Source organism: Carettochelys insculpta, chromosome 14 (genome assembly GCF_033958435.1).
Source record: "Carettochelys insculpta isolate YL-2023 chromosome 14, ASM3395843v1, whole genome shotgun sequence".
Taxonomy (NCBI): Eukaryota; Metazoa; Chordata; order Testudines; family Carettochelyidae; genus Carettochelys; species Carettochelys insculpta.
In genome coordinates this window covers 5,594,659-5,612,898 of record NC_134150.1, presented here as the reverse complement: position 1 = coordinate 5,612,898, position 18,240 = coordinate 5,594,659, and the positions used below count along the sequence as shown (strand labels likewise).

The following is an 18,240-nucleotide window of genomic DNA, read 5'->3' as shown; positions in this document are numbered from 1 at the left end:
ACCTCCTGAGGTCTCTTCCAGCCCTATGATTCTGTGAGTTGTGTTTGTTTTGTGTGTGCGTGTGTAAATTATCACTAGAGGCAACTGTGCTTTTGCAGATCCCCTACCCGTGCTCTATCAGTCAGGTGCCATGTGTTTGTGGCTTGATTTTCAGGTTACCAAATCAGAGCTATTGTTAATTACACACTCGGGAGTTTGTCCATTGAGCAAAGAAAACAAAAGTGTAGTATCCAGGCTTGAAGCATGTGGGGGAAAAAAGATGCATAGTGATTACTACTAATACATCAACATTTACCATCAGTTATCACAAAGTAATAATGCTGATAATCACAGATGACTCTCTACTGAGAATAGAAAATAGCTGGAGTAACTGTTCGCAGACACCCATTTCTTTTCTGTTCTTTTAATGCCAGGAAATTAGGCTACCGGGTACACCTCATGTGCCTCTTTAGACAGAGAGAGCATATGAACCTGAATCCACAATGCCCATGTGCAGGGGCAACACACAGCTTACATGCCCCTCCATAGAACACCGAGAGGAGCAAGGGCCTGCAGGCAGAGCAGAAAGGGAAGAATCAGGGCCAGAGCCTTTCCTCTTTGGTTCTAGCCACGCTACCTGGTGCAGAGCAATTGCTGTTCTCCCCCAGGCATCTGTTGTGTTGCACCAGACAGTGACCTAGGCAGGCAGCAGGGCTGGAGGCTGCCTGGGAGAGGACAAAGGACCTCTTCTCCCACCCCACTAAGTAGCATGTTATGGGAACGGGCTGAGGGGCCCTGAGATGGGGGCAGGAATAAGTCCTGGGGTGGGGTGCGCTGTGTTTTATCTGTCTCCCACTATCCTATGCATGTGGAATGCTAAAGGATCACTTTGATCAAGGATTTGGACTGTTCTTTTAATGTGTATTTTTCCACGTCCTGGAATATGAAGCGTAATCTCCCAGGGGAGGAGTCGGCAACCTGCGGCTCCAGAGCCACGTGCGGCTCTTTGAAGAGCCACTTGCGGCGCCAAGCGCTGCTGCCACTGACTCCACTTGCAGCTCTGGAGGCTGCCGCTGCTTAAACAAAGCCCACCGTTAAAACTGGATTTTGTGTTTTTGTTTAAGCGGGGGCAGCCTTCAGAGCCACAAGTAGAGTCAGTGCCAGCAGGGAACCCAGGAAGAGGAAGCCAGCAGGGCAGGGAGCCGCTCACGCACTGCACTCAGGGGAAGGAGAGCTGGGGGGAGGGGCATTCGAGCCTGCCCTGATGGGGCCCCACTGGGAAGGAAAGCAGTGCACGGAGCTCGTTGGCTCAATCAGATAAAACCTGGGGTTGGAGGGGGAGGTTAGGGCCTGAGAGGTGTTAAGCCTGGGGATGGAAGGGTTGGTTTGGGGCTCATAGGGGTTAAGCCTGGAGGTGGGTTTGGAGCTTATGGGGGATTAAGCCTGGGGATGGGAGGTGGATCTGTGAAATGGGGAGTAAAGTTTGACATGGGGGGGGGCAGGTTTGCGGGTAGAGGTGAGTAAAGCTTGGAGATGGTGGTAACTGAACATGCGAACTTGTACAAATCATTGCGTGTGGCCGTTCTTAAAATAGGGGTGAAAAAAGTGCGGTTTGACGTTATTTATTAAGGACTGGCTCGTATTCACGTGCATTGCCACTCTTGAAGGATTGATTTTTGTAACTCTGTTTGGAAAAATGGCTCTCTTTGCTGTTTCGGATGCAGATCCCTGTCCCGGGGAAAGAACACACTGTAGTATATCTATCAAAAAACATGCTAAGGGGGACTGTATCTCTAGTATGCAGCTGTCCAGGGAGAGCTCTCTGACCTGCACTCTTACACCCCTCCTTTATAGCTTTTCACATGAGGGCATAGACCACCAGATGTGTATGAACGACTTAATTTACTATAAAGCTAGCTGTATACTGGGACAGTAAGAAATTAAGTTCTTCAGACAACCGTCTTTTACAAGCTGACAACCAGTTGTAAATAGAATGTGATTATGTCTGCAGCCATCAGAACGAGGAATCTTATTACAAAGATGAGCTGATACAACCCCTATTCGTATATCCAGGGCCCATCACATATCTATTAAGGGAGCATCTATCACAAAATCATTATGTTTTTAAATGCTTGACAAAGGGCACAGTGGAAATAATTAGACTTTGCAATTTCCTTGAGTGATGTAATTCTTGTGATTCTTCACTGAAAATGAATAATGAAAATGTTCAGAGGCAAACATATAAGCTGAGAAGAGCAGCTGAGCAGCGGGTTTGTTTTTCAGGGTTTCAGAGGATGGCTTGCTTTTTTTCAGTTTAGTGAACTGTACCGTAAGAGTAGGGAATTTAGTTAAAGATGCTTCCAGTCCCAAAGAAACTCAGGACACAAATAAATATTAGTTGGCAGGTTTTAGCCTGTTTTCCCATTTGCTGCACATCACAAAACCCGCACTGGATCAGACAGCAGTTTGTTGTGATTTATACTCAGCCAGGAATCCATCTGGCCTTGGATTTTCAACGATCCATAAAGGATTTATATGACCAAATCCCAACAAATTTCAGTGCTTGCCTAATTCCCTTCAGCTCTTTGAAAATCCCAGCCCTTAGCTATTTGTCTAGGAACTTATTTGGCCATCATCACCACAGGGTGTGAGAACTTTCCAGTTTTAGGAACTGGCAGAGAAAAATTCTGTTCCAGCTGAAGTCAGTGGGGATTTCAGTGGCACCAGGATTTCACTCTGTCATGGGACTAGCCATATGATTAATGAAAATATGCTTATTAATATAAGGCAAAAAGCCTCATGGAAGGTATCATTGGAAAGCTACTGAACATGATTATCCCATTTGTATGCATGCATCCTTCCTGTGGTTGAAGTTAGAAATATAAACTGTGTCCATGAAGTAGCTATGCTAAGTGGGGACAGTGAATTGTAAATGGACTTGGTTTTCCTGTAAGCCTGGGAGAGAGAGCAGCTATGTTTGGTCCTGAAAGGGATCTTGATTTAATGCAAAAAAAAAAAATTGAACGTGCACGCCTCAGGTTTGAATGTTGGGCCCGGTTATAGGATGAATCATAGAATCATAGAAGAGTAAGACTGGAACGGACCTCAAGAGGCCATCGAGTCCAGCCCCCTGCCCTCATGGCAGGACCAAGCACTTTCTAGACCATCCCTGAAAGCCATCTATCTAACCTCTTCTTAAATATCTCCAGTGATGGAGATTCTACCACCTCCCTTGGCAATTCGTTCCAGTGTTTGATCACCCTGACAATTAGGAACTTTTTCCTAATGTCCAGCCTGAACCTCCCCTGCTGCAGTTTAAGTCCATTGCCTCTTGTTCTATCCTCAGAGGCAAGGAAGAACAAGTTCCCTCCCTCTGCCTTATGACACCCGTTTAGATACCTGAAAACTGCTACCATGTCTCCCCTCAGTCTTCTCTTTTCCAAGCTAAACAAGCCCAATTCTTTCAGCCTTTCTTCATAGGTCATGTTCTCTAGAACTTTGATCATTCTCGTTGCTCTCCTCTGTACCCTCTCCAATTTCTCCATATCCTTCCTGAACTGCGGTGCCCAGAACTGGACACAATACTCCAGCTGAGGCCTAACCAGCGCAGAGTAGAGCGGGAGAATGACTTCTTGTGTCTTGTTCACAACACACCTGTTAATGCATCTCAGAATCACGTTTGCTTTTTTTGGAACAGCATCACACTCTTGACTCATATTTAGCTTGTGGTCCACTATAACCCCTAGATCCCTTTCTGCTGTACTCATTCCTAGGCAGTCCTTTCCCATTCTGTATGTGTGACACTGATTGTTCCTTCCTAAGTGGAGGACTTTGCATTTGTCTTTATTAAACTTCATCCTGTTTACCTCAGCCCATTTCTCCAGTTTATCCAGATCCTTTTGAATTATGACCCTAACCTCCAAAGAAGTTGCAACCCCTCCCAGCTTGGTATCATCTGCAAACTTAATAAGTGTACTTTCTATGTCAATATCTAAATCGTTAATGAAGATATTGAACAGAACCGGTCCTAAAACAGACCCCTGCGGAACCCCACTAGTTATACTTTTCCAGTAGGATTGAAAACCATTAATAACTATTCTCTGGGTACGGTTATCCAGCCAGTTGTTCACCCACCTTATAGTAGCCCCATCTAAGTTGTATTTGCGTAGTTTATTGATAAGTATATTATGCGAGACCGTGTCAAATGCTTTACTGAAGTCTAGGTATACCACATCCACCGCCTCTCCCTTACCCAAAAGGCTCATTATTCTATCAAAGAAAGCTATTAGATTGTTTTGACATGATCTGTTTTTAACAAAACCATGCTGGCTGTTCCCTAGCACCTCACCACCTTCCAAATGCTTGCAGATGATTTCTTTAATTACCTGCTCCATTATCTTTCCTGGCACAGAAGTTAAGCTGACTGGCCTGTAGTTTCCTGGGTTATTCTTGTTCCCCTTTTTATAAATGGGTACTATATTTGCCCTTTTCCAGTCTTCTGGAATCTCTCCCGTCTCCCACGATTTTCCAAAAATGATTGCTAAATGAAGGGTTGTAATGACTGGGAAGTCCAGAGGGGCTAAGTGAGTCAGTCATCAGAGCTCACACGAGAGAGGTTATGGCCAGGGGAAAGTATGGTAACTATGGTTGCTAGGCGAGGTCAAGGGTGGTGAGTGGCCAGCAAGCTACTCAGTCTGGTGGGTCTGAGTAGCAACTAGCAGGCAATGACTCATTGTTTAAACAAAGCCAGGCAAGGACATATATAGAGTCACCTCCCAATCAGGGTCAAGGCCATGTAGCCAGCCAGGAAGCAGGTTGTAGAGTCCTAGAAGATGGCTCAGCCATGTCTGTAAATTCCCTGTGTTCCCTGTGAGGGTGTCACATGATACCCAAGGTGGCAGCTCAGCTACCCAGTGGGCCTGTGCTGGAGACAGGAGTGGCAAACGTTCATCGATTTTAAGACCAGAGTGGACAGTTGGGTAGATTTTCAAAAGCACCTAAATGACATGATCCTAAATCCCTTTGTCAAAAATGACATCAGCTCATAAGTCGCTTTGGCGCGTTTGAAAATTGTACATACGACTGTCATTTTGTCTGGTTGCCTTTATTATTTTTACTCAGCTTACACTAGCACAGTGTTTGTCTGGTTGGGTTTTATGTTCTGGATGGCCGGAGGATTTGTTCATGGTACTTGGTCTCCAGGGACCTAGGGTCATTTCTAAATTCTGTCACTGCCCCACTATGCAACCTTGGCCAAGGTACTTGCAGCCTGAGCCAAAGCCAACTGACATTAATAGGAGTTTTTTCCACTGATTTCAATGAGTTTTGGATCAGGCCTTACCATGCCTAGGCTGCAATGGGGATTGTGACGGGTTGGATCACAGAGATCCCCTTGGGACTGTCAACCAGTGTGCTGATCATACCCCTGGACTTGCTTACCTGCCCTCTGGGATGTCCCACCACACCCTGTCCTGCACAGCAAGAAGCTCTAGTCTCTCCCAGCCAAGGCACAGAGCTGAGGTAACAGCCCCAAACTGGGTAACACAGACACGAATAGATCTGGGAGGACTCAGTTATAGAGGTTTGCCAGCACCCAAAAGCACAGGCCTCAAAAGGTACCAAAACCCCAACTAAATCTGCCTTACTGTGTATGAAAGTTTTACACAGAGAAAGCTGGTGAAGATGTTTGCTCTATTTATCCATGAGAGATATGCACAGGTGTAATTCTCCACCCCTCCCCCAGCCAACATTCATTTACAATGGGCTTTATAATAGACAAAAGTGTTTTCATCAAGTATAAAAAGTAGGATTTAAGTGATTTCAAGTGAAAATGGATCACAGTCAGTTACTAAGCCAAAATAAACAAAATGTGCCAATTAAGCCTAATACGCTAAGGCTATGTCTAAATTACAGGGGTGTGTCGGCAGAAGTTTTTGTTGGAAAATATCTTCCAACTAAACTTCTGTTGACAGATCGCCGTCAAACTGCCAAGTTGTCTGCTCTGTCGGCAGAGTGTGCCCGGACCGCCCAGCCACTCTGTCAGCAAAACGGCCAAGCAGAAGCACGACAGGCAGAGGGTCCCCAGGACGTCCAGACCGGCTTTCTGTCAACAGAGGCGTTATTCCTCGTGGCCAAGCGAGGTTCAGCTGTTGGCCATGTTCTGTCGATTTGCTTGCAACAGAGTGCCTTGGGAAATCTGGAAATTCCCTGGGTTTGGTCAGCAAAAAGGCCATTTTTGCCAACAAAACCCTCTAGTGTAGACATAGCCTAAGAGAAAATGTTACAAATAGATTTGTCACCCCTCTGCTTGTTCCAGGTAAATTCCTTCAAGCCAGAGCTGATCCCTACTCTGGCCTGGGTCTAACAGCTTCTTGTCTATTCTCTTAGGGAAGACTGTTTTCAAAAGCCAGCTGAAGACAACATTAATTGCTTCCTGTTCCTTAAATAGAATTTCCCCAGGGCAGGAACCCTTCCCTCAGGAAAACTACCAGTTTCAGATAGATCCCAGCACCAAGTGGCCTGGTCACATGTCTTTGTAAGACCCACCATAATGTGGGTTTATACGAAAACTATTTACAGATCATTGGCCAGTGAGCCCCTGGTGCGCCACTAATGGCTTTCCCTAGCAATTGCAGATTTAATAAGCAGGTTCACGTCGTTTCTAACTTCTCGCACAAGAATGATACATGCACCCAAATAGAATATTCACTTTCACAGAACTACAGGCTCTTGTATGACAGGTTTCTTTACTTATTTTGCACAAAGCATATTTGGATTATGCATATTCCTATGCAAAAACATATTTCCATCAAAATATGGGGCCACAGTGTCACAGGGAGGATAACTAGAGCTGATCCAAAACATCCATCAACAAGTTTTTTTTTTCAGCTAGCCCAACTAGATATGTTATAAAATCTTTCCAACTGCTGTTTGCAAGTAATTTCCATGACCAGACTATTTGCATTGCTACCTGTGGTGGATAAAGGGAGTACCGCAAATACCTCAGGAGTGATGGTCAGGCAAAAAATGTAAAGCAAAATGTTTAATGGAAACCACAGTATTTATCTGCTTACCTAACAGAATATTTTGCAAACGTGGCTCTGTTTTTTAAATGAAATAATTATGCAAGGCTAATGTAGAGTTGGTTTTGTTCCAGCCTTTTTATTTCTAGGCATTGCTGCACACAGTTCTTCTTCACTTGGTAAAAAAGTGACACGTCAAGCTCAGTGCTGTAAGCTTGTGTGGCTTTTGAGGTCTCTGAGTAGTTTCACTGCTTTTAAATGGATTACCGAGGTGTTATTCATTGGACCACAGTGCTCAGCTTCTAGCAAGATCAAGCGCGCGTGCGCACACGCGCACGCACGCACGCACGCAAATAACAAGCTACCAAAAGTGACAAGAGACAAAATTTTCAAACTTGGGTGCTGAAGGTAAGTGCCTAAATAAGAGGCCTTTGCAGATCAGGAATTTAATTCCCAGACCTACGCCTGAGACTTCCTTATATGCATTCTGTGCCTTTCTTTTCTCATGTTCACCTAGCATTACACCATTCTTATTTATGTAAAAGGAGCAGCCAAATGTGCAAGGAGCTGCAAAGCTGCCAGAGGGGAGAGGACATTTGCAAAGAGCTTGCAATTTGAAAAAAAAAAAAAAGAAAAGAAAATGAGCATGAAGTCAATACAGTAGCATTTTACAGTTATGGGCTAAAACGCTGCTGCCGAGGAGAGCTTTACTGGAGTATGCAGAACAGTAGTTTGAAAATAATGCGGGGCTTTAAAAAAAGCTATTTGGAAGCTCTTCAGGACATTTTTGTTTCGTGTGCGTTGAGCGCTGTGCACAACGAGGTCCTCTGACACCAAGAGAAAATATCGGAAATACCTATTTCACACATTGAGCTCTTCATAGCTAGCAGAATATGGTCACCTAATTTTCTGCTTGCACTTTAGTGAGAGATCTAGTACTTGAGCCAGTTGTCTTGTTTTTTTCTGTTTTCTCTCCTTTTTTATTTTTTTCCCAAGAGAGGATTTTATAATATAACCAAAGTATAAACAGCACTGGAAAATGAGAGACAATAATTAATGTGTTTCTTATTCTCCGGTGCTCTTTTTTTTCTTTTATAGCTACCTAGACAGCTTAGATCGAATCGGAGCAGTAGACTACCAGCCAACAGAGCAGGATATCCTTCGAACCAGGGTCAAAACAACCGGCATTGTAGAAACCCATTTCACATTCAAAAACCTCCACTTCAGGTAAGTCTGACGTGAATCCACTGTTGTATTTTCAGGCAGTGCAAATATCACCATTATATGACTGCAAACTTATTATCCTGGCCAAAAGCTCTCCCCCAGTAAGCCGTACACCCTACTTATTTGACCAGCTTTTATCCTCCATCCCAGAAGTGGCTGCATTTTGGCGGGTACTAGTGTATGGGCTGTAAAATTGTTTGTACATGAGGCAGAGGACACTCACCACAGACACACCTGCTCATGGCTACGTGTGGCACCGAACCTGTCTCCTCTCTAACACCCCCTTCTGACAGCTTCCCCAGCCCTGTGGGAAAGGCGGTCCCTCCTTGTGACTCAGCCCTTTACCCAAGGCACACTTCAGTTCCTACCTTCCCATGGTAATGAAGTCCACCCCAAAAAAGTCTGGTCTCTCAATCTGATGTGCTGGCCTTGGGTTTGGGACCTGTGGTCCATTCACCTTTTCTCAGGGCTTTCTGTCATCTGTATGTTCTTCCGAGGGGCTGTCGGAGAAACTCCTACCCACTAACCAGGTTCCAGTCCAGGAACCTAGGAGAAAGCCTGGGTCCATTCGTACAGATTCCTTGCTGCCATGACCCTGGGCTTCTTTGTGCCAAGTCTTTGTCCTGGGCTCGCCTCTCCCTGCCAGAGCCTTCCTGTTCCCGAAAGAACTCTTCACTCCCTGTTCCCAGGACAGTGACTGCAGAGTTTCTCCCTTTAACCTTGTTCTGTTCCAGACTTCCACATGTATACTACCACCAGCCCTTTCCCAGCTTGGTTTCATCAATAGCTGGCCCTGGCCCACCCTGCAGGTGCAGCCAGGTGGCCTGATAGGCCTCTCCGGCCCACATTAATTTTTTCAGCACTTTTCATGGGGTAGGCACCAAGGCACTGCTAGCCTTGGCACAGAAAAAAAAAATCCCTTTTGAGCAGTATCAGAGAGGTAGCCATGCTAGTCTGTATCTTCGAGAACAACAAGAAGTCCTGTGGCACCTTATAGACCTACAAATACTTTGGAGCATAAGCTTTCTTGGGCAAAGACCGGTTTCATCAGATGCATGAGTCATGCCTCTGATGAAGTGGGTCTTTGCCCATGAAACCTTATGCTCCAAAATACCCTTTTGAGCAGGTTGTTCTAAATGGTCCAATCTGGAATGGCCTGTGTTCATAAATCACAAACATTTAGCCTTTTGTTGTCTACGTGGGATAGTCACAGGTAGGCCATTAGACATTCTGCATGCTGCCACTCCTAGAGTTTGCCAGTAATTCTACGCTCAAGTGCAGACTGGATGGAGGTTTCTATCTCTCTCTCTCTCTCTCTCTCTCTCACACACACACACACACACACACTCTCTCTCTCTCTCTCTCTCTCTCTCTCTCTCTCATCTGTATCATGAACAAGACTGGGAGTTCAGCCCCTTAAATCTGTAGATCCCCTGAGGTACATGCAAATTTCTAATTTCTAGGGCTCTCTGGAAAGCAAGAGCTGTCAGCATTGAGATCCTTTGCCCAGGCGCTGCAATGAGTCCCTCCCCACCTGATACCGTAGGCCCTGGACAGTCTTCAGGAGCAATGCTGTCAGGGGTTCCCCTAATTGCTCCTGCCCCTAGAACACCTCCTTGGGCAGGGAAGGACTGCAGACCTCCAGGAAGGGAGAGGCATGAGCTACTGCAGACTCTGTAGTCCTATGCCAGGAGCCTCCAGGGATGAGCACGTAGAAATACAAAAGGGATGGCTAATACATGCCCTTTTGTGGACAAAGAATAAATGAAGAGACGTCCCTGTTTCCTGCACAGGCTGTTCGATGTGGGAGGTCAGCGGTCAGAACGTAAGAAGTGGATCCACTGCTTTGAGGATGTCACAGCGATCATTTTTTGTGTCGCTCTGAGTGGTTACGACCAGGTGCTCCACGAGGATGAAACCACGGTGAGTGCTTACGGGGCAACAAAGGCCCTGGCACCTTATTGCTGTTCTGTTGCACAGCTGGCTATTGCTCAGGGATCACCTTGCTCTCTAACATAGGTTTGTACCGGATCAATGGACTTTTGTTAATCACATGTCTTCCCTTGAGTCCGAAAAGACGTAGAGATCCTTTCTTCACTCAGCCCCTGGAAATTAAGTCCTCCACTACCCAGGTTGGCAGTCGCCCCAAAACAAGAAACTGTTGAGCTTTGATATTTTCTTTTCTCTCAAGCTGATCAGTGCAAAATGCTGCAGGATATAGACAGCATCCTGAACCCAGAGGATAGAATGAAGAGCAATGAATAGGGTGCTTTTGAAAACAAACTTAAGGAGATAAATAAGCAGCACTTGGAACATCCAGACACACAAAGGTGTAGCAGCACCACAAATTCCTCAGGCGGATTCAAGATATCAGGGTAATCTGCTTCTGAATGCAAAAGAAATCCATTTTCATGAGTGTGTCTGGAACTGTTTGACTTTTCAGTGGAATATGTTTATGTGAGATTGGATTATCTCCTACAATTTCCCGCTGTGATACTAGGCATGAAATGTTGCATGGAGATTGAAAATAAGGGAAATCGGAACGCACTAGCTTCCAGATGATTGTGTGGCACATCCATTAATCTGAAAGTGTTAGATGTATGCGCATGTACAGGGTGAGAGAACGGTCACTGTTACTTTTCCATGACATGGTTTTACACCTGTGCACGTGGCGGGGTGGGCTGTGGATAACAAATGGAGCATAGCTTTAAGAGTAGCCAGATATTGTCTTTTAAATGGAGTTGCAGTTGCCCAGCATTGAAGAATGAAACGTCAGAACTTGGTAACTATTTTTACATGCCTAATGTGCAAGAAGACAATGGAGGGGGTCATTGGCATCAGTTTCTGTAGGAGATGCTTAAGGTTTATTTCCTCTTTCCTGTTGGTAAAGGAGCGGAAGTTAGAATGGTTAAGCACTGACGGGAAAGATTCTAGAACTGCTTGTCACTTGCAGGCAATAATGTATTCATGAAAATACTTTTGGGCCTCTGACATTTTACATCTGCTAGGTCAGATTCATAAACTCTGGTGAAGAGGCCACCTGCTTGTGGAACTCCTGTGTTCGTTAGTTTGGGTTACGCTGACACCAGAATTTAGGCTGACATTAACATCCTTGTATCCTCATTCCTCTAGATCTACAGAGTTGGAGTCATGTTCTGAATCATCCCACCTCATTCACAATCCAGAAAAAATTTAGGATGCGCCAGCTGCTTTGTAATATTTGTATTAACTAAGACCCCTTTCTAGGCAATATTTTCTTCTTCCTCTGTATCTGTTCCAGTAACCAAGATATTGGCTGGAGTTTTCAAGGGCCTACAGATGTTAAGTGAAAGTCAGGGGAAACTTGAAGCTCTTTGAAAATCCTGCCCATCAACTCTGTGTTCAATTTTCTATAGAAACATTAGTGTTACGTGCTCTGTAGATCTAAAATAGTAGGGTATGACAGTTCTGTTCTGTTGTCCATGAGCCACACGTTTCCACGGCTCTCAGAACACATGCACCCATCTAGTAGTCTCTTCTGGAATGGGAAGTCTGCTGATCACATAATATGAAGCAGCATGTGCAGTGGGGCAGGTAAGGACTCAGTTAGAGAAACCGCATTGGGTCTGATGTGCAAAGATGCCATTTACACGGTGAAGCTGTGAGATACCAGGACTTCGGTAAATGAGGTTTATGCTGTCTCTCTTTAGGCACCAAAAATACGGAAGCTCCTGCAATTAATGGTCATTTTTTAGTGCTGTGGGCTTAACCTTGGATTACCATTCATAAATTGGGACAAAATTTATTTACAGGGGTGTTGTGAGGCTGTTACTTAAAGTTCGGTGCTCCTCACACCACCCATTCTTACAAGCACGTCCGTGAGCTCCCTAACAGAAATACAGTGCTGATTGTCAAGGGGAGCGCGTCCTCATGTTTTATTAGGTCTTTTAATTCGCACTACATTTCTGAACCCCAGATGCAGGCAGGAACATTAAAAATACTAAGTGTGGATTCAGTTCTCAAACTTTTTTCTATGTAAGTTTCATTTCCCAATTTGCACCCTGTACTTGGGCAACAGGAAGAAAGACACAGCTTCTGGTCATTTACGCGTCTAAACATTTGACTGGGCGGTTGTCAGTGCACGTTAAAGAGGTGGGTGAGGTAATATCCTTTACTGAACCACCTTCTGCTGGTGAAAGAGACAGGCTCTTGAACTTCCACATAACTCTTCTGCAGGTCTGGCGATGGGCGACAGGGAGGCTAGGATTAGCTCCATCCATTCCCCCCACACCGTAGGCTGAGCCCCAAGACTCTTCACCTCAGCCAGAGGAGCCCTGAGCCAGCTGGAGGCCCATGACCAGCTCCCCTCCAGTAGCCAGAGCCCCGATATTCCCTCCCACCCTGGTGGCCAGCGTAGCCTGAGAAATTGCTATATATAGGAATTTACTGCCTCAGATAGTAGTTTTTTACAATCTGGTCCATATGAATACGTGCTACAGGTAGTAAATTCCTAGAGGGAGCAGCTTCTCATACTATAGCAGAGAATACAAATCCCCCTACCCCTGCCCTGCCCTATCCTACCCAGAGGGGCCCTGAGACATACCCGCTTCAGCTGGAAGAGCTCCAGGCTGGCCAAAGCCCAGAGCCTGCACGGGGGTGGTTCAGGTCCAGCCAAAGCCCCAAGCCCACTCCAGCGCATCTCCTCCCTGGACCTCAAGGCAGTCTGTACTCCCCCAGGATCGGCACTGCAGTAATTGATCCGCAGGCCATCAATGTAACGCAGATGTGTTGTGAACAAGACATGAGAAGTCATTCTTCTGCTCTACTCTGCGCTGGTTAGGCCTCAGTTGGAGTATTGTGTCCAGTTCTGGGCACCGCAGTTCAAGAAAGATGTGGAGAAATTGGAAAGGGTCCAGAAAAGAGCAACAAAAATGATCAAAGGTCTAGAAAACATGACCTATGAAGAAAGGCTGAAAGAAATGGGCTTGTTTAGTTTGGAAAAAAGAAGATTAAGGAGGGGGAAATGATAGTGGTTCTCAGGTATCTAAAAGGGAGTCATAAGGAGGAGGGAGAAAACTTGTTCTTCTTGGTCTCTGAGGATAGAACAAGAAGCAATGGTCTTCAACTGCAGCAAGGGAGGTTTAGGTTGGACATTAGGAAAAGCTTCCTAACTGTCAGGGTGGTAAAACACCGGAATAAATTGCCTGAGGAGGTTGTGGAATCTCCATCTCTGGAGATATTTAAGGGCAGGTTAGATAAATGTCTATCAGGGATGGTCTAGACAGTACTTGGTCCTGCCATGAGGGCAGGGGGCTGGACTCGATGGCTTCTTGAGGTCCCTTCCAGTCCTAGCGTTCTATGATTCTATGATCCTGTCTCCCTAGACACAATAAAGCAATTTGCATCACTGAAGTCGACTGACAGCACTGCGTAGGGTAGACACGTCCCCAGATTCTCCTCCATAACGACCTATTGCAATGCCCCATGCGACTTCCAGGGCAGCTGAGAAAGTGTTATTTGCTACTCAGCTTCCTGGGTTCAGCACCAATCTTCCTGTAACCCAGGGAAGGTGAACATCATGTATTGTACTGCCTCCTCAGCCACCCTGGAACGTGCATGGAGCGTAATAAATGCAAAACTTCCTCCAAAAGCCCTGCAAGCAGAGGTCCAAGTGAATGTAGCAGCACCAAGGGAGGCTGAGCCACCCTGGCCTTGTGGCCCTGAAGTGATGTTGATGCTATGGTTTAGCCTAACTAAACAGCGCCGGCTGCGTATGAACACACGTAGTGAAATAAGAAAGTAACACATTCAGCATCCTCAGCCCTGCTGCTTTCCTAGCTCAGATCTCACATGCAAGTGACCCACTGAAAACACAGCATCTACTGACAGCTGGACCTTAGTCAATTTCACTCCTACCATTCAATTTCACCTGCTGCTTTAGTCACCACAATCTTCTCCCTGAAAATATAGTTCTGCTTTAAACGACTGTGGTGGTGGCCTCCTCTGGGTCAGGTGATTTAGCTTCCAAGTACATCTGCTGCTTTTATTGTGAAAAACGAGCTTTTACTGCTTCATACTTGTTAGCCCAAAGGCGCTAAGCTGTGTTGTGCTCTTCCTTGTGCATCCGCTGTAGAAACTCTTACCACTGAAGGCCCTGAGAGCGCACAGGTGTCACTAAGGGTATAAAATAATTTGCAGACTCTTTATGACTGGTGACAATGATACACGAGAAAGAACAAACTCAGCTCGCGTGTCAGATCTGAAAACAAGTTTGCAAAAGTGGTACTTGGAAAAAAAATATTTTTCCTCGTAAACTGACCATGGCATTGACAACTAGAGGCCTGATAGCAGGTCAACTTGGGCTGGAAGAAAGTTCTGGGCAGAAACTTGTAATACGCATCCAAAGTAGATGGGCCGGGCCCCGGGCTGGGTTGGGGAGGAGCTGGCAAGGTGCAGTGGGGGTCTCTGTCGGGAGGCTGGGCCAGGCCCTGCACTGGCTGGAGAAGGGGCTGGGGCTGGTAAGGTCGGGGGGGCCCTGTTCGGGAACTGGGCCTGGCCCTGTACTGGTCTGCGAGGGCCTGAGGCCAGCAGAGTGCAGCAGGGGAAACATAGTAGAACCTTGCGCAGGCAGATAGATAGACACAGCAAAAATAGTATATATGATAACCATGAGAACTCACCATGTTAATACGTTTCTGAATAAAACTGTACATTAACAACACAAGCAAGCTGTAACCCAGTAAGCATCCCGGATTTCTCTCACTGTACTCAAATAGGGGACCAGCTGTTTAAAACAACCGAACCTCGAGGTCTCCCTGTCAGCGAGCTGAACATTCCTGGCAGCTTCCAGTTTTGGGTCAGCCCTATCAATAGAAGTAGGTTGAACAGACCCAGCCCTTCGGCAAGACGTTCATTCTTGAACCTTGTCGAAAAGGAAGGGGGGAATGAGTGGAAATAAAATCATAACTGATCCAAAGCTTCCCCTCAAAGTGAAACCTTGAAGTTCAGAAAAGTTGATCATTTTTAATCGACTTGTCATGACCCTTGTTGCAAAAAACATGCCACCGTTTCCCATTACCATGGTGCCTTGTGTGCGCTGTAGTGTTTGTGAGACCACTGCTTTCTCTTACTGTCATAATTTGTGGTAAGGGATGCCGCTCCACGTCTGTATTTTCAGCCAGGAACAGTAAAATACGCCATCAAAGCCAGAAGAAAGACTAGTCCTTTTGCAAGTCCAGCTTGGCCTGAATTAGCAGTCTCATGAGATTTCTAGACCTGCGTTCAAGTACCAGTTCAAGCTTTGCATACACAGCCAGGCTAAACATCCTGAGTTCAGCCACGTACAGCTCCACTCTCGGCACACTCAAAGCCTTCCTCATATGGTGATCCAGCCCCCAGCCTGACTGCAAGGTGCTGAGTGTGCTCCACTCCCAGAGGCAGGAGTAGATACCCAGAGTGCTGTGCAGACGTCATTGGTTGCGTACCCGTTCTGTAGGTAGAGCCAGCAAAGCAAAATTAAATGTCATGCCAAGTCTCCGCCTAAACCCTCCCATTCACTGCTCATAAAAGCTTTCCTCCAAATGGTTAAATGGGCCTCATGCTGCTGCCTACGGCAGGCAAGATACATCTTCATCGTCCATGACTAGAACTGGCAGTAATAAAATGGGGGCAAGATTCAGTTACTAAGTGACTGAGCAGATCAGTGGATGGACCTGGCACAGTCAAGCTCTCTGTGAAGGAGTTCAGTGACTTTCTTAGTCTTCATAAGACAATGAGGTGAAAACCACCCCAGACCACGTCAGGGTCTCCCAGGGTAGAAGATAGCGGAAAAACCGACTAGGAACATTCATATATAACACTGGAGTGGAGTCTAAGGGTTTTTATTGCTCCGTATGACATGTTAGAAAACAATGGGGCATGGGGTCTCCTGTGCGAGCCTGTATTATCCTTCGCAGTTCTTCCTTGTATGTGCTGGAAGAATTGGTGGGCGTGTGTGGTACGCTTTGCTTCCTTTGGAATTAAAGTATTGTTGCCTCTGTATCTAGCTGGTATATGAAGATATTATTGGTGTCCTAGTTATGGAATCTGTAACACGCTTACAGCCTGGTGCAACTGGCCAGGTGTTGGAGCCTCAACCACATCACTCAGTGAGTGCCAGTTCCTCGTGTGTTTTCCTGGCTCTAAATGTGCAATGGAAATTAAATGGTACCAGTCATCCATTTGCTTAGAAGCAAAGAGCAAGTTCAAAGATCTTTTCCATCTGTAGAAGGTGTAACTAGAAGCTGCACATTGGGAAGCAGAAGAGAAATACGGTGTGTTGGGTTTTTTTTTTTTTTTTTGTTCTGATGCACAACAGTCCTGACCAGGGCAGTAGCAAGCTCAGAGAAGCAATCATCTCTTCTTTGCCACCAGAGCACAGCATAAGAAACAGGAACTGCTGCATGTGAGACCTGCTGGCAGGAAACAAGGTGAGAAGTGCTAGAAAACTTTCTTTCCTTCCTGCACCATAAAAATGGCAAAGGAAGTGCATCTAGAATGAGGCACAATGCGGTAAAAAAAAAGATATCTCGAGAGGAGTCAAACAATTATACAGAGGGAAATGTCGTGGTTTCCCATCCTTTAATAAGCTCTGTGAGAAAGGCCCTGTTTACCCCATACATTACAACAAAAGGACTGTTGAGACAGTGGGTGAAAGAGAAAACTCAGCAGAGTAGTGGCAATATTCAGCAAAATCGGACAACAGATCTCGGATGTTATCAGGAGAATGATCTCCCAAGTCCAGGGGGACAATATTAATTCATCCTGGGAACGCCATAAGAAATGTCCAGTCCTGGTCCTGGAATCCGGAGGGGCTAAAGAAATGTTTAATGTAAGTGCTGTCTTCTGCAGGGGTTTGCCATTTAATTCTTTCTGCTCTGTGTGTGTGGGTGTCTGCATGTATGTAATGGTGAAGGCTTAGTAACATCAGTTACTATTACTCATGGAGAGAGTGCCATTTCCTTGCAGATGTAAATGAAAATTTAAAGGAAAAAAGTCACTAGGATTTAAACACTCTGGCTGCTGTGGGAGTCTGACAGCACCACAATGAGCTGGCTTCTGCTCACCTTATAAACCAAGGCTTTTGTTCGTCGTCGCTTACCTTGTGTGCTTCGACTGCAGAATCATACAAACGCTGCTGTTTTAACCTGTTCTGTACTTTAACCATGGTATAATTATGATGCAATGAGCAGAAGGTAAGTATCGTAACAGTCCCAAGTGCATGGTCTCTGTTCTTCACTTAATCCCAGTAGCCATGTTTACATCTTGCTGTGTTTGCATCTTGCTTTAGCAATTAAAAATAGTAGCGAATGGCGCAAATAAAGTTCTGCAAGGGACTCTGGTTAAATATTACTATGTGCATGTAGGTTCCTGTCCCCTTCTACCCTGCGTCCACTTCTCTGCCCCTGGCAAACAGTCTTAGAAAGCCGTCGTTCATCTGAGCCAAGTTTTTACCAGTTTCTGATTTTGATTCCACCTCTTGGTCAAGGGAAGCAGTGCTCTGTGTCCTACAAAATGCTCAGTAAAAAGAGAGGTGTTAGCACCTACACAGTTCAGTACTTCCCGGTGATGCTGAAAAAGGAAAACAAATGAGAGTTCACCCAGCTAAGAAAAAGGTGAATAGAACTGTCCTTCTGTGGAATGTTGAATTATACGCAAGCAAACCTACTTTGCAAATGCCTGAACTCATTTATAGGTGATCAAAAGGGTGTTCAGTTTTTTGTTTTTTGCAGCTTGCACCGTTAAATTTCATGATGCCTTCTTCCCAGCCTCTTCCAGGATCCAGGAGAAACAGTGGAGTCCAATAAACAAATTAATGATGAAGTTTGTAGCCACATCTTTGGCACACATCATTACCATACATGCTGGAGGGGATAGCAATTCAATTTACCAGACACCACAGCTTCTAATCAAAGATACGTGACAAGTAAAACAGTGAGGTTTCAATGCTAGTTCTTCATTTGATGCTGTATCTGATCCAAGGTTCAAATATTTCCCT

The 18,240-nt window shown here is 45.5% G+C and overlaps 1 protein-coding gene across 3 annotated transcripts in view; it reads left to right on the top strand.

Annotated features, from left to right (window-relative positions):
- The window catches only part of GNAO1 (G protein subunit alpha o1), a 362,264-nt gene that overhangs the window by 285,229 nt on the left and 58,795 nt on the right, over nt 1-18,240 (top strand). For all 3 annotated transcript variants that reach the window (XR_012647482.1, XM_075008783.1, XM_075008784.1), the window contains exons 5-6: nt 8,100-8,228; nt 10,019-10,148. Coding sequence is in view for 2 of the 3 variants with exons in the window: in XM_075008783.1 (XP_074864884.1) it covers nt 8,100-8,228; nt 10,019-10,148 (259 nt within the window). In the remaining variant the exon portion in view is untranslated. The remainder of the gene's footprint in view (nt 1-8,099; nt 8,229-10,018; nt 10,149-18,240) is intronic.